A 23717-nucleotide genomic window follows, 5' to 3' on the forward strand; every position below is an offset into this window, starting at 1 on the left:
GAGAAAGAGAAAGGAGAAGAGAAGAGAAGAGAAGAGAAGAGAAGAGAAGAGAAGAGAAGAGAAGAGAAGAGAAGAGAAGAGAAGAGAAGAGAAGAGAAAAAGAATAAAGATGGCTTAATCAGCAAAGTGCTTACTGCAAAGAGTGAGAAGCCATGTGTGGAAGGAGGTACCAACAGGCTGACTCCTGGAGCGGCTGCCAGCCAGTGTAGCCATGGGGGGCAATGAGACCCCTACACAGACAACTAAAATGGAAAGAGACTAAGAAAGACAACAGAAATTGAGTTCTAGTATTCAAGCATGCTCCCACATGTATGTAGGCAAGTGTGCTCACGAACACACATAGCCAAGACCCAGTGATACACATTTGCAATTATAATACTTGAGAAACCAAGACAGAGGGATTGCTGTGAACTCTATTCTACCTTTAAAAAGGTAAAATAAGAATGTGAGATGGGTATAATCTTCAGGTGTGAGGATAGGTATGAAGATATCTGGACAATATAATTTAGTAATAATATTTACAAAGGGGAAAAAAAAAACACCTCAGAAAAGAACCTAAAATAGTCTGTATCCAGAGTAAAAAGCAGCACTGGGAGGTCATGGTAGGAGGAAGATGGGCACTCATTCTGAGTCAGTCTGGGCAAGACAGTGAAACCTTGTCTCAACAGACAGAACAGCCAGTGCTATAAAAGATTCCCATTTACAGCACAGGAAATCATAGGACCTCAGGAATGGGCATGTCAGGGTGGAGATAACCCAGTGAGTACAAGACAGAGCAGGCTCAGGTTATCCTTGTCCTGTTCCAAGACAGTAAGAAGGGAAACCGCACAGGGCTGCAAGTATGTCTGAAACAGAGCCTGAAGTTATCACATGCACTGTGACACAGCCTGAAGCATGACATTTCCCTGGCATATACAAGCCGTTAAGTTTTATCTCTAGCAATACAAAAGAGTGACAACCACCACAAAATGGAACAGTTTACAAGACAACATGAACTGAAAATTTCCATGTGGAAACATGGTATTTCTTAAATAGGTCATCTAATAAATCCACCAAAAAAAAAAAAGCAAATGTAAATATAAACAGAAAATAATATCCAGTGAGTGGTGGGCCTCAGACATATTCACTATCACAACATTACTATAAAATATAGGGGCAGTATCTCCAAATTGTGTTGGAGAGGTAATGATTACTCGGGACACCCAACCTGTCTTGTTGTTACTGTTGCTCTTCTGCCGTCCTGAGTAAGGGTTTCACTGTGTAGCCCTGGCTGTCTGGCTGTCCTGGAACTCACTCTGTAGACCAGGCTGGCCTCGAACTCAGAGATCCGCCTGCCTCTGGAGTGCATGCATCACCTGGCTAACCTGTTCTTTTTGTACAAGGAAAGCAAGACATTCTCCAAAAAAAGGATTTAAGAAATTATCAGAACACTGTCCTAAAGCAGTTCCTAAAATGAAAACTCATCCATTCCAAAAGGAACAAATATACTTAGAAATGAAGAACTGAGCAGAAGAGGGCTGCCCATAAGCCATGCACTTGACTAGATCTACAGCTGAATCCCAACTGAGAGGGAGGGAGGAATTTGATATTTTTACATCAAAATCCATAGCACACTCAACAGAAAAAGGGAACTATGAGGAAGTTTCCCTATTGTCAGCGTTTATCTAAACAGTGCTCAATGCTTTTCCAACTATCCTTGTAATGGAATCTATAAAAATTCTAGTAGTTCTTTAAGAGTTGTGATTAAGACCTCTTGCTAAAAGTAGTAACAATTTTGGAATTCTCTCTCACCTCTTCTTCCTCTTCCTCCTCCTCCTCCTCCTCTCTCTCCTCTCTCTCTCCTCTCTCTCCCTCTCTCTCCCTCTCTCTCTCTCTCTCTCTCTCTCTCTCTCTCTCGTTTTTTGAGACAGAGTTTCTCTATGTAGCCCTGGCTGTCCTGGAACTCACTCTGTAGACCAGGCTGGCCTCGAACTCAGAAATTTATGCCTGCCTCTGCCTCCCAAGTGCTGGGATTAAAGGCGTACACCACCACACCCAGCTGGAATTCATTTTTTAACTTGTAGCTTTACTTTGGGTTTTTTATTCTTCTATAATGATCACACATCACTGTATATATTATACACAATAAAGGATTTCAACTGGTTGAGACAAACACTGTTTGTCAAGACACTAAATTAAAACTGTTCATAATAAACTTAAACACCTGCCTCCTGCCTCCTGAGTGCTAGGGTTAAAGGCATGCACCAACACCACCAGGCATAACGAATCTTAGGAGTAGAAGTGAAAAAATGCTTAGGACATATTTTAACATCTGATGTGTGATCAAACATACAAAAGGGGTAAAACATGCTTACATAAGAAAGCCATTCAAAGTCACACAATAGAAAAAGTGATGTAATTTGTTAAAATATTTTCCAAACAACAAACCAGTAAGAAAGGCTGTTTAAGAACAAGTCCATGTTCTTCTTGGTCACTGATTTATAAGTCAACTACATACTACATCACACATCAGGAGAAGGGTGGAGCTGGCATCCTTTTTCTTTTAGCTCGTGCTAAAAGAAACCTTGTTTTTTTTTTTGATAAAAGTTCTCACAATGAAGTTCAGGTTGGCCTTGAACTCAGCATGCACTATGATTGGCTAATAGAGCAGGGATTTCTAGGTGGGGGTAGAGCATCAATATGCTGGGGAAAAGACTATCAGGTTTCTAATTCCGCCAATGATGGAGGTAGGAGGTAGGATGCTACCCTTTAAAGTGGGAATGCAGGAGAAAAATAGGTTTGGATTAGAGAATAGAACAGACAGAGCTAATGAGATTAAGACAACTTGGACATGTGACAAGAAGGAATGGTAGACACTACCCTTAGGATGGCAGGTTTAGTAGCCCCTGTATGGATGAAGTTCTTAACTATGCAGCAGATAGCATGTAAGGGGAAGCTCTTGGCAGGAAGATGAATGGATGAAGTAGTATTTTATTAACCATTAGGTTGAAGGGCAGGAAACTAATTCACACTTAATTAGGGAACATCTTCAAGAAGGTCTGAGTGGCCATCCTGTTTCCTAATGGGTGGAAATGTTTTCAGAGAGGCCAGATACAGTTTATATGTCTTGGTGGTAGTGGGACAGATCCTTTGGGTAAGTGTTTGTTCCAATGATTGCGGCACAAAACAAGGAAGTGTGAATGACTAATAAACAGAACACCGGCTTTTCTTTTTCTTATGTTAGCTGAGTCAGTTATTACTAGATACAAAAGCCAGGCATCTCTTCTTAGGTCTCAGATACAGACACCATCTTCAAGGTCTCCAGGCAGAAAAAAACAAAGAAAAAACATGCTTTAAGGTCCACATTAACAGCAAACAAAGCTCCAAGCAGATCTTCCCTTAGATAGCAAGCTCAGAACTGCTTGAGAACAGTGAATTAAGAATACGCCATGCCTGCCGGGCGTGGTGGCGCACGCCTTTAATCCCAGCACTCGGGAGGCAGAGGCAGGTGGATTTCTGAGTTCGAGGCCAGCCTGGTCTACAGAGTGAGTTCCAGGACAGCCAAGGCTACACAGAGAAGCCCTGTCTCGAAAAACCATAAAAAAAAAAAAAAAAAAAAAAAAAATTAAAAAAAAAAAAAAAAAAAAAAAAAAAAAGAATACACCATGCCTAAGGGGCACATGTTCCACTATGTTCATAGCAGCCTTATTTGTGATAGCCAGGAGCTAGAAACAACCAGGTGTACTACAAGAATGGATACAGAAAATGTGTTTTATTTATAAAAACAATGAAATACTACTCAGCCAGAACAAGGACATCTTGAGTTTTGCAGGCAAATGGATGGAACTAGAAAATATCATCCTGAGTGAGGCAACTCAGACCCAAAAGGACATGCATGGTATGTACTCACTAATAAGTGGATATTAGCCAAAAAATTACAGAATACACAGGATACAATCAAGAAGGTTAACAAGCCAAAGGGCCCAAGGGAGGATGCCTTAGGAGGGAGAAGAGAACAATCACAAGAAGGGGGGGGGGGGAGGGATCTGGGTAGGAGAGGGGACGGGAGTGGAAAAGGGAACATGATTGGGTGGGGGTAACAGAACTGAAGCCCTGAGGGCCAGCAGAAAGAATGGAAACAGGCATCCTCTGGAGGTAGGAGGTTGGGGAGACCCTCTAGAATATACAGAGACCTGGGAGGTGAGAGACTCTCGGGAGTCAAAGGGAGGGACAACTTTTTTAAATTCATCTATTTTTATTTTATGTACACTGGTGTTCTGACTACATATATGACTATAAGGGTGTTGGGTCCCCTGGAACAGGAGTTACAGACACCTGTGAGCTGCCATTGGCGCTGGGAATTTAACTCAGGTTCTCTGGAAGAGCAGCCAGTGTTCTTTAAGCACTGAGACATCTCTTTAGCTTCCAGAGGGCAACTTTGAGAATCAATTCTTTCCTTCCACTGTACAATCTTAGGTACCAACTCGGGTCACAGACATATATGGCAAGCACTTTTACCCACACACCGAGCCCTTGCCAGCCCAATAATGTAGTGTTGTGAGGGAAATCTAAGGACAGGGATTGGATATGGCAGTCAGAACACAGGGAGTATGCTATATACCCAGCAGGACTCCATTGGAGAAAACTGGATTTTCATTTGACAGTGGGACTTGATTGCCTGCAGCTTTAGTCAGTGCTGTGTTATTAAGCATATCAGTCCTGTTGTATCTGGAAGATGGTCTCCTTGGAGACACGTACCACCTCTGGTTCTTAGGATCTTTCCATCTTCTCTTCCATACAGAGATTCCTGAGCCTTGAGGGCAGGGGTGTGATGAAGACAACCCGTTTGGGGCAGAGCAGCCCGCAGTCTCTGCACACTGTCCGACTGTGTCTCTGTTCATAGCCACTTACCACAGGAACAAGCTTCTCTGATAAGGGTTATCCAAGGCACTGACCATACCCCAGCCGGGTGTGATCCTTTGATATTTTTGAGACAGTTTTACCAGACAGCCAAATCTGTCCTCAAACTTGGGATCCTCTGTCTCGGCTTCCAGATTACAGGCATATTTTAAGTATGTTTTTGTTGTTTTGCTTTTAAGACAGAATTTTTCTATGTAGCCCATGCTGGTCTCAATTTTTCAGTCATCTTCCTGCCTTTATTGGCTAAGTGCTGGAATTAGAGTTGTGTACCACCTTATCTGTGAAGGATGTTTCTAATGGGAAAACACAATTTGTTTTCTGACCATACTTTTCTTATTTAGCGATTTGTTCAGGGGTAGTACTAGTCAACAAGTAAACCACATTCTTTCTTCAGGATTTTAGAGTTAGTATTAGATGTTAAACTCCCCTCAGAGCTGCATTTTTAAGTTATGTGGTTTCTATGGAAAACTGTCAACAATACGGTTAATGTATTAGGAGTTGTATTTTAAACACTGTATCACCCAAGAAATTTCAACAAAGATGACTTAAGTTTCAAAAGAGGCTTTGAGAGGCAATTACCAATTGTAATAGAAGATTCTGGGCATGTACAACCTGTGGTTTATGAGCCATGTACATGAGCATGCAGCTGCATGCAGGCAAGGACAGCGCTGAATGATGTCCAACACAAACAATGTAAGCTTACAGCATTATGCCATCGGGGAGGATTGCGTGGTTTGAGTGTGAATTTTTTAGAGGTAGTTCAAACGGACACGCCTGAAGCCAACTCCCATTTCCCTGACTACATGTGCTTTACAGTGACTTACTTTGTTTCTGTTTTCCTCCATCACATCACATGTTCCATCTTATGCTGATGTTTGGTCAAATTTTTAGATAACATTTATTTCAGGGATTCCTGTATGTTTTTATTTATTTCTCTTTGTCCTTAGAAAATTCTTTGTGGACAAATTTAAGAATAAAATGTCAGTAACTAAGCTAAGAACCCAGGTACAAATGAGAATGGGGCACCATCATTACCAGTCTGATTCCTTGTCTAACTCTACATGGCACTTTCTGACCCACAGACTTAGAAATGAAAGGGCAATAATTTATTTGCTATTTCTAGCTAAGAGAAAGACAGTCATATAATGTAAGGATAAGTGACTAATTTCCTGTTTAATTATGATAATAAGGGACAGCTTTAGCTAAGCTGTGCAGGATTCGTTTAAAGAACTAACGATGAACTAAAGCTTACTGATCTTTAGGGTGATACCAAAGGAGGAAAAGACGCTTGAAAATTAGCAAGTACGGAAAAATAGCCATCCTAGCATTTTTGGTACTCAATTATTTATAAGCTATATGTGTTGATTAATATATCAAAACCCACTGTTATCAGAACTCACTGTATGTAAATATGATATAGTACTATAATGGGAAAGAAGTTAATTCCTTTCTTTTTTTAAAAATTATTTATTTATTTCATTTATATGAGTACACTGTAGCTGTCTTCAGACACTCCAGAAGAGAGGATCAGATCCCATTACAGATGGTTGTGAGCCACCATGTGGTTGCTAGGAATTGAACTCAGGACCTCTGGGAGAGCAAGCAGGCAGTTCTCTAAACCTCTGAGCCGCCTCTCCAGCCCCAAGAAGGAAATTCCTAATGAGGCTCACATAAGTAAACTAGTTACACACAGCAACTTGGGAATGTAGGGCAGCAATAATTCCCCAACGTGACAAATATGACATCACACCCAATAGTAAGAAGACAAAGCTTTCTGCTAACTGGAAAAGGCCAAGGTGTTCCTCCATCCATCCTTTCTTATATCATACTAGAGGTCCTAGCTAATGCAGAAAGACAAAATGAAATAAAAAAAATGAAATCTACCACTAGAAAATATAAAATTCTGGGCTGGAGAGATGGCTCAGCAGTTAAGAGCACCGACTGCTCTCCAAGAGGTCCTGAGTTCAATTCCCAGCAACCATTTGGTGGCTCACAACCATCTGTAATGACATCTGATGCCCTCTTCTGGTGTGTCTGAAGACAGCTACTGTGTACTCATATATATAACTTAAAAAATCTTTTAAAATCGAAGAAAATATAAAATTCTGATAAATAGGAAAATTAGTCCACATTTATAAACAGTAAAATTCAATAAAATTGCTTTTTCTCAATTTTATCAAGAGTCTCAATCCAAACCTTGCAAATTATCTTGTGGTATTCTAAACTTTGAACAGGCTACAAGGAAAAGCCCGGGGTTAATAAAACAACCTCCAAACAGACCATTAGAGACATGGTCACCTGACCTTTGACTGAAGGACAAAGGCAATGCCGTGGAACATAAGCAATTTGTCCAATAAGTGGTGCTGAGGCAAGCAGACATGAGCATAAGGGGATGTAAACACCTTAGACTTTCCACACAAATTAACTCAAAACAGGTTGTAGACCTAAGTGTAAAATGTAAAGCACAAAAGCCTTACAGTGTTTAAATAAGTGACACACCATGGCATGAAACACAGCAACTAGGAACTCAGGTTTACTCAAAGTAAAATCTCTGCAGAGGACACTTAGGGATAACCATATACTAGGGAGAATACAGTAAAAGACATCTGATAAAGGACTCTTTTAAAACTCAACAAAAGCCAGAGTGGTTGTACATCTGGAGGGGGAGGAGGAGAGTCTCTATATAGTGACTTTAAGGACATGCTCTATATGATGTCCTGTCAAAAAGTAGTAAAAACCCTGAGCAGGGAATCTCATGATCATAGAAAACCATGCTTGCCGGGCGTGGTGGCGCATGTCTTTAATCCCAGCACTCGGGAGGCAGAGGCAGGTGGATTTCTGAGTTCGAGGCCAGCCTGGTCTACAGAGTAAGTACCAGGACAGCCAGGGCTACACAGAGAAACCCTGTCTCGAAAAAACAAAAAAAAAATAAAAATAAAAAATAAAACATGTTCAGCATCATGTCACTTGAGAATGAGAACTAAAGCTATTGAGATTCTATTCTACCTTTTACAACAGCTAGCATTCTGAAAACAACAAATAGAGTTTAACAATATAGAGCTCTCATTTATTGTTGGGTAAGTGCACACTAGCACATTTACTTTGTAGAACAGCCTGACAGTTTCTTAAAACAATATAATCTTACCTTAGTATCCAACAATCTAAATGTTAAATCTGCACTATTAAGTGAAGTAAGTCAACCTGAATATGCTACATGTGTATATTCCAAACATACATAGGGCAGTAAAATTAATCTGATTCTATAGTCACAGATTCATGTCATTTTGCATCTGATCTCACAATACCAGGCAAGAACTTCAATGTAATCAACAGCAACAATGTGCCAACCCTGACCACTATTACCTATAACACATGTACAACTGCAATGGTAATAGAAAGCCAGAGGTGCAGCTGGGAGCGGTACATAGGAACTCTCATAAGTATCATTTATTTTGCCTAAAACCAACCTCTCATTCATTCATTCAAACGTAATCATTCACAGTTGACATAATTCTCAGATACAAGTGTAGAGAGAATCTCTACAGAAGCATACCCTGTCAGTAAAATGTCTTTGGTCTAATAGCTTAGGCAGGAAATAGGAAAAGTGGAAGTTCTGGTATAGAGAGAGGATTTCTGAGAACAGAGGGAGCAAAAGAGGAACGAACTCTGAGGAGATGGCGGCATAAAACCGGTAAGGTGACCAGTCAGGTGGCACACACAGGATAATTAAGTTATGGGCTAGTCAGAGACCAGAGCAAGGCAAGTGGCCTAGGCATGTATTCATTTGGAAGTCTCAGGGTTACTATTTCTAGGAACAATAAACAGGTGGAAAGCCCTAAGGTAACAGATGGTGTCAAGTACACACAAGTAAAATTTTGTTCCAAGGCCCCAGAAGTCACTACTTACTATTTGTATTGTATGATGGGCTCTATATTCATCTTCACTCTGAAAACGCTGCTGGAACTTCTCATGGTGTTTTGCAATGCAAATTTCCTAGAAAAATATAAAATGTATAAAACTTAGAAGGAACACAGCAAAGTTTATGAGACTTGTTTTACTTAGAAGCACAGGAGCTAATGAGGACTAGCTCCTCTCCCCTTTACCAGATCACTGGGGCCTGCTCTTTCTATGGGTCAGGACTGACCACTTGAGATCTGTCTAACCCTGACAGCTATGTGTCAGTCCACTCTGTTAACGCCCCAACCTTACTACATAGGGCTATGATACTGACATCTTTCCATCAGAACCTCTCCTGCAGGGATGCAGAAACCATGTCCGTCAGCAAATCACCCTCTGAACAGCTAGAGTGCAACCATTCAGATGTATGTAAGATGGCAGGCACCTCAAAGAGAAATATACATATTTAATGTAAGGGGCTGAGAATGGGTAATGGATATTTCGTTTTAAGAATGGAAGTAATAATGGCCGAATCATATTACAATTTGAATTATTAGACATGGATCAAGGATAAAGTAATGAACAAAAACAAGATTTCAATACTTTTTTATTTCTGAGGTAGGCTTTCTTGGCTGAGACACGGCCCCTTCTTGCTTCCAGCTGGCGTGCCTTCTGCTGCAGTTTCTGTAGCTCTTCCCTCTGGGCATGCACAGAAGCCGCCATCTCTTCCTTCTCCAGCATGGCCTCCATGCTTTCGTAAGTGTCGTAGTACACCACTTCATCTCTCTTTTCTGTTATAGAAGTGGTGGTTAAGAATAAGATTCTTCATTAAGTCATGATTAAAGGGTAAGGAAATAGACCTCAGACTAAATTATGCAAATGTTTAGCAGTGTCTTGTACAAAGTAAGTGTTGGATAAATACAGTCCTCACTCTCCCACATACCACACAGGCAAAACTGCACAACTTCCGGCCCTAGGTGGAAACCCTAACAAAGCAGGTGTGCACAAACTACAGAAGCCATGTGCAGCCCACACTGCTGAGTTCAGGGGCTCCTCTAGGAACAGACAGCTGGGATCCACGTACACTTTCTCCTCACCCTCTACTCTTGTGGACTTCTGTGGTTAAATGCATACCATACCTGATATAAGCCTTTTGATGCTCTCCAGCTGTGCAGTTAATAATAACTCTTCACACTTCAAGATTTCAAACTGTACTTCATACAACTGAAGTTGCAGATCATAGTAGTCAGATTCTAGCTGATCCAATTGAGCTATAGCTTCTGTACCGCCCTGTAAGCTTTGCATCTGCAGTGGAAATAACATTGTTAACTGCTTTAGGAAAGAAATGAGTGCCAGGCAGTGGCAGCACACTCCTTTAATTGAAGCATCCAGGAGGGAGGGGAATCAGTTCAAGGTTAGCCTGGTCTACAGAGTGACTTGACTTCCAAGATAGGCAGGCCACAGAAAAGAACAAAACAAAACAAATGAACAAATGAGTAAATGAAATAAGTAAAAATGAAAATCAGATTCCTGAGCTGGGTGTGGAACTGATAATGGAGAGAAAGACCACTTAAGGCTGTGAGTCTGAGGATAGCCTGGAGAACTGGGCACAGGCTTGAAACTCTAGCAACTCAGGAAGGGCAACTGTTAGATCAATTCAAGGCCAGCCTGCTAAATAATTTGTTCAAGGTCAGTCTGACATTTACCTTAGACTAAACTGTAAGGGAACTGGGAACAGCTCAGCTATGAAAGTGCTGGCCTGTTTGTACAACAGTCCTGTCTAGATTTAGCTTCTACTATGTAAGTGGCAGGGAAACACATCTATACGTTTAGAAAATATGCATAGAACCAAAGAAGAGAAGGGCACCTCTTACACATAAGGGGAAAACAAAAACAAAGTCGTGAAACAGTGAAAAAAAGGTTTAATATAACCTACCACAAAACAAACTTACAATGTCTACATCATAGCTTGTTCACATTTAGGGGAACAATGTATTATCACCCTAACACAAATGTCAATGGCTCCTCTTCTCAATTCAAAAGCAGGCATTAACTGGGCGGTGGTGGCACACGCCTTTAATCCCAGCACTTGGGATGCAGAGGCAGGTGGATTTCTGAGTTCGAGGCCAGCCTGGTCTACAAAGTGAGTACCAGGACAGCCAGAGCTACACAGAGAAACCCTGTCTCCAAAAACCAAAAAAAAAAAAAAAAAAAAAAAAGCAGGCACTATGTTAGATGTTCCTCATATACCAACTCGTGGATTCATGACCTACAAACTAGATATCAGCATTTTCTCTAGAAGGAGTAAGCTTGCAGATCTGAGACCCACTGAGTTGTTTTTGTTCACATAAAAATGTGATTACTACCTTCATTGTGAGATGTGCTGATGGACAGTACCACCAAGATCTTAAATACTCATATTCAATATTCCATGTACTAAAGTAAAACTGAAATATGGAAATATAAACTTAATTTTAACTTGCCTACATGCTTGTAGGAAAAGGCCGAAAGAAATAAATGAGTTGGCTTCGATACACACACACACACACACACACACACACACACTGAGAATATATATACTTAGATATCAAAAAAGACCATTAGCTTAAATTTTCTGTTGTGAAAGAGAAAATGCTGTTAAAGCTTTTTACATGAAGGTGGGCTCCTTTCTGGAATTTTCTTGTGCATTTTCTGCTAACCAGAAGACAGAAGCACTCTGTCAACTGAACTGTTACTGTGCTTTCTATAACTAGCTTCTTAATGGCATCTTAAGTATCTTCTACTTCAATTAATAACTATAAAGAAAATACCCTAAGTTTAAATAAAAATTAAATCAAAAGAAACAGTGCTTAATCTTTGTCTTAGTCAACGTTCTATTGCTGTGACGAGACACTGTGACCAAGGGAACTCATAAAAGAAAGCATTTCCTTCAGGATAGCTTATATTAAGACCTAATCCTTCTCAAGTAGTGTTACTTCTTGATGACTTAGCATCCAAATGTGGTCCAAATGGGGACCAGTCTTATTCAAGCCACCAGTCTTAAATTTTAACAAAATTCAAATGCCAAATAGAGCATTGCTCATGAGATTATCAATATCTAAGCGTTAATTTGGAAAATGTATGTATTTCAAGTTCATCATTATCTTCATGAAAAGCATTCCCAATTATATTAATTCACAATTTTAATCTTTTAATTTTATTATCAAGAATCTTGTTTTTATAATAACCTAAGTAAATAAAAATAGTGGGTTGTTTGAGCTACAATGATTTTCCTTTCCAGCAGGTAATTTTCTACTACTTCGGTATCTCCCCAACGACACAAACAAAAAGTTTAGAGCTGGATTACTTGGTCAAAATGCAACACTGATGTTGTTTTAAAGAACAAATCTCCAGCACTCGGGAAGCCAGTCTCTGTTGTACAAGGTAAATTTCAGGCCTGCCAGGACTATCAAGACCTTGTTTCAAAACAAACAAACAAAAGCAAGCCTCTCTTAATCTAAAGTCATGGGGTAGGACTGTTACGGACAAAGACTCCAGGGCAAGACATCTGCTTGGAATGGGTTTAGTATATTACATGTGTTCTTTTTCTCATGAGTAATGCAAGACACCTTAAATTACAGCTATTAAGACTGACAGTACATCACAGTTAAGTACATATAAAGCACAATGCCTATATGATACATACTACAAGCATAAACTTGGCAAGAATGACTGACAGTGTTTTTAATGCTCTGAAGAAGTCAGACACATAAAAGCAGATTGTTACAATCATGGACGTTGACGACACAGACTGGCGAGCTCTAGAGCTCAGCCTCCCCTCTCTAGACTGGAGGTCTATTCATACGAAGCTGTACCTTCTGATGTTAGGGTCGGGTGTCTTTGCCTTTGGTCCCTGTATTCCCAGAACAGCTCAGGATCAGACAGATCATGTCAACACTAAGAAATGAGATGAAGGTAAAGTCTACTTCACAAATAATAAACCGGCTAACTTTAAGAAGGAATCAGCTTGATAAAGGGAGACTGCAGTAGAAATGCCTCAGGGAAATGTAGGATGGGGCTGAAATCCTTCAGAGATTGAATACAAAGTGTAAATTGGCCCAGACAAGGTCCAATTTTACCTAACTCGAATAAGAAAACATGAGGAAAAATGTAAAAGAGAAAAAAGTCTCCACTTAATCTACTAACATGACTGCTTTCTAGGGTACATCTATGAGCCCTTATTTTCAAACAAGCAGAGAAGCCTAAGGAAGTACAAGGACATCCTGGGCTATACAGTGAGACACTATATTGCATTTTTTTAAATTAGTAACTGCCATTGTAGAACATCTCAGTATACCCAAGCCAAAATAGATGCATAAATATAATCTTTATGTGTAAAAGCTGTTCACCTGCATGTATGTCTAAGTGCCACAAGCAGGTAGTGCTGAAGGAAGACACAAGAGTGCTGGCCCCTTCTGGAAATGGAATTACAGTAGGTTGCTAGCTGCAGTGGAGGCTGCTAAGAACCTAATACAGGTTGTCTAGAAAAGCATCCAGTCTTCTTAACCACTGATCCACCTACCTCTAGCCATGATAAAGCAATATATTCCACACGAAATGGGGGGCCTGGAAAAATGGCTCTGCAGGTAAGAGAACTTGTTACATGGTAGACAACCATCCATAACACCAGTTTCAGGTAATCAGATGTCTCTCCTCCATGGGCACCTAGCATCTATATGGTATGCATGTATACATACAGGCAAAACATTCATATACATAAATTTAAAAAAAATTCACCTGTACTATTAAACGTAGATATTAAACCTTGACAAATCCACTTTCAACCTGGTGGGAGGTGGGCCATGGTGAGCTGGACTTTCTCAAACACTAACGGGAGCCTGGACTTGTGTAGCTGAGGATGAACTCAACCACTAACTTTTCAGTCCCCACCTTGAAGGTATGAGAAGCATGCCTCACTACACATAGCTCCATGTTCAGTCCAAATGAGTAACAACCAAGAGAAGGGGAGAAAAGCAGGTCTATACTGGGTAACGGACCTGAATCCAGAACAAAATTCTCTAAAAGAAAAAGATTATTAGAAAAAAAAAAAAAAAACCCAGCTAGATATTTGGAGAGACACTTCTTAAAAGTAAATATACAACATTGTTTTTGAAATTCTAACAGTCATACACTGTCAGTGGAACTGAATGCCTAAAACTCGGGGTTTTATTGCTTTATTATGCAGTTCTCTGCAAACACTGGCTGGCGATAGCTAGATTACTCTATATTATGTGACTAGTGGCTTTATTCTATTTAACTTTTCATTATTACTTTAGTGCGGGATATCATGTGCATTCTATGCAAAAGTTCCACAATGGAATTACACTCCCTAATAAAAAGGCAAAACTCTTTAGACCACTGAACCATCTCAATCCCAGACGCAGCCTTTTTAAAAGGCTGTATTTGGAAAAAACATGAATAAGATATGGCCAACGATCATAGTGAAATTTGACAAATATATGTAAAATACGTATTTGTATACACTATGTCTATGATCATATATCTATGTACACTACTCTTAAATTTGGGTACAGCATGTAAGAAAGGAGATGAAGAAAAGGTATAAGTAAATCATGAGAAAAATGGTTTTTTTTCTATGGCTAAGCATGGTTGTGCAAGGCTTTAAGCCCAGCACTCAGGGGGCAGAGGCAGGAAGATGTTGAGTTCAAGGCCAGTGGGTTGACAGAGAAAGCTCCAAGACAGAGTTACACAGAGAAATCATGTCTCAAAAAACAAAAAGAAAAAAAAAAAAAAAAAAAAAAAAAAAAAAAAGAGAGAAACTTTTATTTCAATAAGCAATGAAACTCCATGTTTTTTGTACTTTGGTGTATGCTACTCAGTGTTAAATAAAAAGCTACTATGAAATATCATGTGTCCAGATCTTCACAGGTGGCACTCTTTAAGTGGGTATAATCACAAACATTATCTCATAGAAACGGTATAAAAATGGGGTACAGCGGGGAGATAGTGGCGCACGCCTTTAATCCCAGCACTTGGGAGGCAGAGGCAGGCGGATTTCTGAGTTCGAGGCCAACCTGGTGTACAGAGTGAGTTCCAGGACAGCCAGAGCTACACAGAGAAACCCTGTCTCAAAAAAAGCCCCCCACCAAAAAATTAAATAAATAAATGGGATGCAAACTATGGTGGTTTAAATGAGAATGGGTCCCTGATAATGAATGGTCCCCACAGGCTCAAGTTTGAATGCTTGGTCACAGTTGGTAGGGATGTGAGGCTTTGTTGGAGGACTTATGTCACTGGGAATGGGTTGTGAAGTTTCAAGACAATCACTATTGCCAGTTGGCTCTCTGCCTTGTGCTCCTTTTCAAATTGAAATGAAAGCCATCAGCTACTGCTCCAGTGTCATGCTTGGCTGCAACTATGCTCCCTGTTATAACGGTCATAGACCCTATGCCTTGAGAACCATGCCTTGGTCATGGTGTCGTCGCACAGCTATAAAAAGTAACTAAGACAAGAAGATAGCCACGTGTCCTAATTATCAAATGCCAACCTGACACAGCCTAGAACAACTCATAAAGAATCTCAATTGAGTAACTGTCTTTATCATGTTGGTCTGTGAATATCCATCAAGGGCTATAATGACTGGTAACAGATGTTGGAGACCTTAGCACACTGTGGGCACAACCATTCCCTGAAGGTGGTCCTGGATAGTTTAAACAAACTAGCTGAACATGAGCTGAAGCCAGTTGAGAGAAAAAGCCAGCAAACAGGTTTCTGCTTCAAACTCCTGCCTGGATGTTCCTCGGTGATGAACTGTGACCTGGAAGTAAACCAAATAAACCCTTTCCTCCCCTTAGCTATTGGTCTACATTTTATCACAGCATCAGAAAGAAACTAAAACATGCTAAGTATGGTGTCATAGGCACTAGACAGACACAGAAACTGGATGCCTGGGTTGGCCAACCCAGCTTAATTGACAAATCCTAGGGCAATGAAAGCTCTTTCCTCAAAGTGGTCATCAACTGAGGAATGACATACAAGGCCTCATGCATACACATACAAACACATGCATCTACATCTGCATACACGTATATACCAACACTTACACAAACATGCACACAGGTACACACACAAAGCACATAATATTAACTGACAATGTTATCAAAATGGTGTTATAAAAATATTAAATGTTTCTCAAAATCAAGAATCTTATTTATGCAAATCTTAATGTTTTACATTTTCAAAAATTTTAATGATAGCTTTTGTTACCTCTTCTTTTAGTGCATGTTTCTTCTGTTCCAGACAAATTTCTTTAGCTCTCATCATCTGCAAAGTCTCTTTAGAAACTGCATACTGGAGCTTTTCCATTCGTTCAGCGGCTGCTGCCCAGGATGCTTTGCCAAATTTCTTCTGATCTGCTCGCATCCGATCATACACAGCTGTTAACAGTAATTTAGTAGAAATATTAAGGCACAAAACTACTAGACACTGAAGAACTATAAAGTCTTAGATTTCACTGGCTTCCACAATAAATTACACTTAATGTCTTTCTCTATCTCCTAGTCCAAATATCACGCTTTCTCTGTTATCATGTAGTGGTACATGCCTTTAATCCCAGCACAGGGAGGCAAGTAAATCTTCAAGTTTGAGGCCAGCTTGATCTACATTGTGAATTCCTGAACAGCCAGAGCTACACTGTCTCAAACAAAACAAAGAAACAAGCTTCAGCACGCCATGGGGAAATGGCTGAGGAGGAGAGCAAGTCTGCTGCTCCTGCAAAGGGCCTGGGCTTGCCCCCCAGCATCCCCCAGCATCCACACAGCTCCTGTTATGACCACTTCCAAAGAATTAGACGCACATCTTCTGGCTTCCGCAGGATTCTGTAAAATGTGGTGGACATAAACTCACATACATACATACATACACACACACACACACACACACACACACACAAATTAAAAATACGTATAAATTGTAAAATAAAAGAAACTTGAGGCTGGGTATGGTGAGCTACATAATGAGTTAGTTACAGGACAGCCAAAGTTACATAGAGAAACCCTGTCTTAAAAAACAACAAAAAGAAATAATCAACAAAAATAACATTTAGGAATGGGAGGGGTCGTGAACATATTGAACACACACGGGCAGAAAGAGATTATATGTATATGTTAGCTGAAATCTATCTAATCCCTAAATATTCAAAATATTCACTGACTCCCCCAAATGATGTTAAATTAAATTAAACTTAATGTCTTTAATGCACAGTTCAATATACATTCTGTTATCTTGAATAGTGGTATATGCCTTTAATCCCAGCACTCAGGAGGTAGGAAACTTTGTGAGGACCAGATGCCAGAGGAGCTAACGCCATACGCCAGTGCAGATGGAACCAGCAGCCCTCAAAGGCAGCACAGCCCTCTTCTTTCCCAGAAAGAAAGAGCTGCTTAGTTTGTGGTAATAGGACTGGGTGAATCAAATGCTCATGTTGATGGACAGCTAATATGTTCCAATTTTAAAAAGCAGAAATGGAGAGACAGCTCAGCAATTATGAGCTCCCAAACTCTTCCAGGGGACCCACGGTCAATTAGCAGCACCCATGATGGACAGCTCAGAGAGAAAAATGTCAGCTCCAGGAGAAGCAATACCTTGGGCCTCCATGAGCATCTGCAGTCACATCCATACAACCACACAGACATATGCATATAAATAACTAAAGTAAACTCTTTTTTTGAAAAAGCATATCACAGATAGGAGCAAGTGGGCAGTGGGACCTCCTGAAATTTTAAAAGAACTCCAGATACTTATGCCAATCACACTTAACAAATGACAGAAGCTGGAGGTTAGACTAGCAATATGGGTATACTCACAACATGGGATAATCTCACTGTATTTTCAAAAATGATTAATTTTGTAGTATTTGTCTTTTACAATATAGAATTTAGTATAAGCTTTGCTTTAGATTTTTCAGGAATCCTTTATTTTAGTTTTATTTATATGTGCAGGTATTTTGCCTAAAGGTGTGTCTGTGCACACCATGTGTGCTTGGTGCCCATGGAGACCAGAAAAGAGCATCAGGTTCCCTGTAACTGGAGTTAACAGACAGTTGTGAGCCCCTAGGTAGGTGCTGGGAATTGATCTGTGTTCTTTGGAAGAGCAGTCAGTGCTCATAACTGCTGTGCCATCACTCCAATCCCAGAACTTCTTTAAAAAATAAATAAATTCATTAATAATTCACATACATCTTAAAGTAACTCTAAGTCAATTCCTTATGCTTACCTTCTCCATTCCTACACTGATGCTCAAATACAGCCAGCTATTAAACCACTTCTGGTGCTTACTTTACAAATATTGCTATTTCTTTCTTTTTTTTTTTTAAAGATTTATTTATTTATTATATGTAAGTACACTGTAGCTGTCTTCAGACACTCCAGAAGAGGGCGTCAGATCTTGTTACGGATGGTTATGAACCACCATGTGGTTGCTGGGATTTGAACTCCGGACCTTTGGGAGAGCAGTCAGGTGCTCTTACCCACTGAGCCATCTCACCAGCCCACAAATATTGCTATTTCTTGACTTACAGTCTTCAAAAATCACATGTTCCTGTTCTGACAAATAAGGAATTTTCCTGAGAAGTTCTGCTCCTGGAATAGGGGTTGTGGTGGTACAGGGGGTTACAGCTGTGGTAGCTGCAGGACTGGCTAGGAAATACTAAAGTTCCTCTGGGCTCAAATAGAATTTTACAAGAACATAATGGATGGAGAGGAGAAAGCCTATGGTGGCTGTGAAGGCCCTGATACTATGTATGTGAAATTAATATCTTCTGATGGTCATGAATTTATTGTAAAAAGAGAACATGCATTAACATCAGGAACAATAAAGGCCATGTTGAGTGGTCCAGGTCAGTTTGCCAAGAATGAAACCGAGGTCAATTTTAGAGAGATCCTCTCACATGTGCTATCAAAAGTGTGCATGTATTTTACCTACAAGGTCCACTATACTAACAGCTCCACTGAAATTCCTGAATTCCCAATTGCACCTGAAATTGCACTGTTACTGCGGATGGCTGCAAACTTCCTAGATTGTTAAATAAAATAAATTATAATAAACTCAATTTTTCTGTATTTAATACCTGTAGTTCAATTAGTAATTTTTTCACATATAGCATGTTGCCTGTATGAAATTGAACTCTGAAGCTAATTGCTGAGCAGATTCATTCTGTCATTTGCATAGCAAAGTTGAAATTTGTTTGCTACATCAACAAGTTAAGGACATTTCACAAGCCAAAAAATAAATAAATAATGCCAGTTTATAGATGGGTTGCTTTCTCCTTTGGATGTGACCTTTAAAATTATAACTGATAATAGTAAATTCTGGAATGTAAATGTAAATGAATATATTCTACAGGTAAATACAGGGGCTTTTTAAGTTTTTACTGTTTTTTTTTTTTTTAAGAACCAGTTCTGATCTTATGCCACTGAGCATTACTAGAGTTATGCAAATAATTACATGGGAAACATGTTTATAACTTAGCCAAACCTTGATTTTTGTAACTCAAAGAATAAGAGTTGAAATTTCTTATCTGTTTTTTAATAAACTACAGTGTTGTTTAAGTGCATCTTGTGTTTTGTTTATTGCCACAACTCAAGTACTTTATTTAAAAGCAATTTTGGAAGCTAACCAGGTATATCTTTTAGTATAGTAATAACTGAACTGTAGCTATCTAGTCAAGTAAATGACTTAAAAGTTCAAAAAAATAAAAAAATAATAATAAAAAAAGTTCTGCTCCCTTTTCTTGGTCTCTCTAAGCTTTGCTGCTATAGTCACTGCTGTTCTTAGTGGCTCTGAGGGAATAGCTTTTTCTGAAAATAATGCTTGATTTCAAATACCTGAAATCATGTTAAATATCATGCCTTAAGCTCATTTTAGACTGTGTTCAGTTTCCCTACTCTGTGCTCAGCCTAACTTGCCAATGAAACCACCATTACTATACCTTGCATTTTCCATGTAGTCATATTGTGTAATAAGCTAAATGTATAGCTTTGATCTTAAAACTATATACACTGCCATGCCAGTATACATCCAGAATAATGTATGTGTGTGTTGTGATAATCATTTACTAAAAGTAGGCAATAACAGGTTGGAAGAAATATTAAAGAAACCAAAGGTCTACCATAAATGTTGGAACCAACATGTGAATAGAGGTTAATAACATGTTTGCAGTTTTGAGTACTATGTTGGGTCAGTAAAACACCTCTTGTAAATTTTTGTAGAATAGAATCCTTTATTTCTTTCTCATATCAAGTTTTCTTTGCACTTCAATAAATACAAAGCAAAATCCTGTTAGGGAAAGACAACAGGCTGCAAATGAAGAGACACAGGAAGACACATTTCAAGTTTGGATTCACTATTAGTCTAAACTGCCACAAGAGGAAGAATCTTTTTAAACATGTACTGTGACAACAACGAATATACTAACAAGAGGAGCTGTAGCATCTCCTGGTCCTTAATTTTAAGGTCTCAAACAAAATATCCCCACTGTCTGTTTTATATCAAAAATATTTCTGCCATTTTAAATGTCCAGGCCATCTTTTAAAATTGTATTCAAATAGCAAAGCAACCGTAAGGTCAATAAAGAAGAGTGTGCCACAGGGGGACAGTCTTATTTTAACTAAGATACATTTTAAAGTCAAATCTGTGAGGTTTAGTTCTGTAAAAAATACACTTGCTTGCACACATATGGGAAATTGTTTCAATCGTGTTTCTCCATCCATTGGCTTTATCCAAGATTAAAAGACCTTACTATGTCTGTTTCTGTAGGTTTAACGGGGCTTCAGACCTTAGTAAGCCCAGACCTTACCAAAACTGACTACCATCCAGGCCGTAAAACTCAGCACACAGTACCACCTGACAAATGAAAACAAAGACCTAATCCATCAAAATCCATAATTCTGGGAAAGTCTCTAAATGTACTGACCTTGCTTTTTGCTTCTATAGTTCCGCTTCTGGCTAACTAAAATTGTTAACTGAAGTATATGAACCCAGAACATAGTTTTCTGCTTAAAAGTTCATCCTAAAAAAGGCTCAGATTTCAAACACCTAGTGCAATCACCAGCTGGGTAATACACCCTGAGATCTATGTCCAAGCAGTCTTCTCAGTGGCTACCCCACACCAGCTCTCTCTAGCTTGTTCTAGATGGGTATAACATACACATACGCCTTGTTCTAATCATTAAAAAAACTTAACTACTCATCTTCGAAAATGCCTGAGTCTTAATTAAAGCTTACCTTTCTGAGCTTTTGCTGTTATTTCAAAATATTTGACAGTGAGATCCTGAATAGACAAAACAGCCATGTGAGCTTTCCGCTGCCAGTCAGCATCTTCTTTCTGTAGACTCTCAATTCTTCGAGGGCCCAAATAATCATTCTCCATGGAAATCTTCAGAGACAAAAGGGAAAAATCTTTTACTCATTCCGCAAATATTTTATGGGTGTCATGTGCCAGGTACTAGTCAGGCTTAGTGCTAAAATAAAGAACACTACTTGCATCCTGCTCTAGAAGAGAAGTAAGTGAGTTTAAACTTGACTATCCACAGCACTGAAGACTTCTGACATGGGAATGAATCTACCCTCCATTCTTTCCTTTCTACCTTCTTCAATCCTCCCTTCCTACCCACCCTCCATCCCCACCCCGCTAAATAAGTAACACAGCATTTGGTCACTTCTGAGCCTTAAGACAATGGGTAATTTATTTCCTCACTTACAATAGTTATTCTCTTTTAATTTACTGTTCCCTTTGTTTTTTGTTTTTGTAATTGTTTTTTTTTTTTTTTAAGGAAACTAAAGTCTGGCATATCCCAAATAAGCACTCTATTCTTTTTAGATAAAAATAAACTACCTATGTATTACAAAAGTCACAAACAACAAAGCTGAAAACAAATGAACCATATATCCATATACATAATCCTGCTTTATCATACACAAAAGATTGATTTAAACAGATACATTTAAGCAGAGTATAGTAGCCCATGTCTGGTACCCCAGTCCTTGGAAGGATGAAGCACAAGGTGAAGGAATGTTAATAACACTGTTAAGGATTAAAAACCAGGAGTTGGAGTGTACTCATATACTTTAATCCCAGCAGTCAGGAGGCAGAGACCAGTCTGGTCTACAGGGTAAGTTTCAGGATAGCTACAGCTTCATAGAGAAACCTTGTCTCAAAAAAGGGGAGTGGGGCTAGAGAGATGACTCAACAGTTAAGAGAACTGGATGCTCTTCTAGAAGACCCAAATTCAATTCCCAATACCATGTAATTCACAACTATCTGTACCTCCAGTCTCAGGGGATCTGACACCCTCTTCTGGTTTCTGTAGGTGCTAAGCACACACATGGTATACAGATAAATATGCAGGCAAAACACCCTTGCACATTTAAATAAGTAAGCAACAAAGAAAAACTAGAAAACAATGGAAAGCAGATAAGTGTAACTCATCTGTGGCACATTTTAACATAATAATAAAAAAGCATCAGGTTTCAAATCACTAAAAACTAATAATGAATTCCAAAAGTAAAAATAAAGCAAGCCATATTCTCTAAGCAATGCAAGAAATAGAATTCACACCTTAACCAACAGAAATTTAACACCCTTACTTTGAGGGAGAATGGAACTTTAAAAATTAAAGACCTAGGATTTGGTTTTATATGTGTTGGAATTAATTTTGTAAAGGTCAGGGCCAGAGATATAAATCTGGGCATCAGTAACAAAAAGAAAGCATTTATAAAACCATAAGGGTAAATAAGCTCATCTAAAGAGGGGAATGAATACCAGACATGTAATGAGGAAGCTGTGTATAACCAGTCATAAAACTCAAGTCTTTTCAATATGAATGTTTATGGAGTTTCTCTTAATCTAAAAATAACAGTAGGTGGATACAGATCAAAACCATAGATAAAATAAATTTCAATTATACAATAGATTACCAAAGAAATAAAAGTATATAAAATATACTACTGATGTCATCTTTGGGTGACAAATTTTCTATGAGACATTTTCTCCCTGTTCAATAACTGCATTTTCCAAGGGCCAGGGATATAAGTCAGTGGTAGCACCCCTGCCTATATCTGCAAGACCCTGGGTTCAATCCCTAGCACCTAAAAACAAACAAACAAACCCAAAAACTGTACTTTCTACTGGGCATGGTGGGTCAAACAGATTTTTTTTCACAAAGTTAAGAGACATAGTTCCATTATTTACTAACAACAAAATCTTTTGCAAATACCTTATTGAATCAACAATACATTTAAATGATCATGGTGTGGCATGCCTGAAATCCCAGGTACAGACAGAGGCCTTTCTGCCTCAGCCTCCCTCAACTCCTCCTCCTACTTTCTAGTGCTAGTTTTGGAGCTGCGAATGCTTTCAGACCTGTCAACGGGAAGGTTGGAGATGTCCTTCTTTCTTCTATCTGTGTACCTTTGACTGCTTTACTGCAGTGAGGCATGGTCCCAGACTTGCTTCTATACACCAAAACTAACAGTTGCTTCCTCAATGACAAAATCAAGTCTCCAGCTTTTTCGACCCCAGTCTCATGCTGCAACTTTATCTTCTCCACTAAGACATGCCAATACCAGCATACTAAATGCCCTATCCTTAGAGGGCTGGATCTAAGTGGGCCATCAAGGCCAATACAAGAAAGCAACATCCTTTTTCTATGCATGAAGCTCCATGGAACCTTCTCTGTGTTTAACTCAGTAAATCCAGCCCCTTCCCTTTGTGGGGGCTCTTTTTATAGCTGCTTCCTTTGAGGTAGCTTACTCTCTTGCCTTAAGTACCTGCTCTACTCTGCTATACCAAGTTAACAAATCTTTCTATTGAAAAGCTCACTGTTGATTTTCTAGCTTAATTTTCTGGTCAAACCACAATAGAT

At 39.2% G+C, this 23717-nt stretch overlaps 1 protein-coding gene and 1 pseudogene across 1 annotated transcript in view; one reads left to right on the plus strand and one right to left on the minus strand.

The window, feature by feature from the left end:
- The window catches only part of Jmy (junction mediating and regulatory protein, p53 cofactor), a 64161-nt gene that overhangs the window by 9390 nt on the left and 31054 nt on the right, over positions 1 to 23717 (minus strand). The window contains exons 3-7 of the mRNA XM_021208455.1: positions 21079 to 21229; positions 16063 to 16232; positions 9936 to 10101; positions 9400 to 9587; positions 8806 to 8892 (exon numbers count right to left, since the gene is read on the minus strand). Coding sequence (XP_021064114.1) covers positions 8806 to 8892; positions 9400 to 9587; positions 9936 to 10101; positions 16063 to 16232; positions 21079 to 21229 — 762 coding nt within the window. The remainder of the gene's footprint in view (positions 1 to 8805; positions 8893 to 9399; positions 9588 to 9935; positions 10102 to 16062; positions 16233 to 21078; positions 21230 to 23717) is intronic.
- On the plus strand, positions 18494 to 18879 carry LOC110328956 (annotated as a pseudogene).

This window comes from Mus pahari, chromosome 11, assembly GCF_900095145.1.
Source record: "Mus pahari chromosome 11, PAHARI_EIJ_v1.1, whole genome shotgun sequence".
Taxonomy (NCBI): Eukaryota; Metazoa; Chordata; class Mammalia; order Rodentia; family Muridae; genus Mus; species Mus pahari.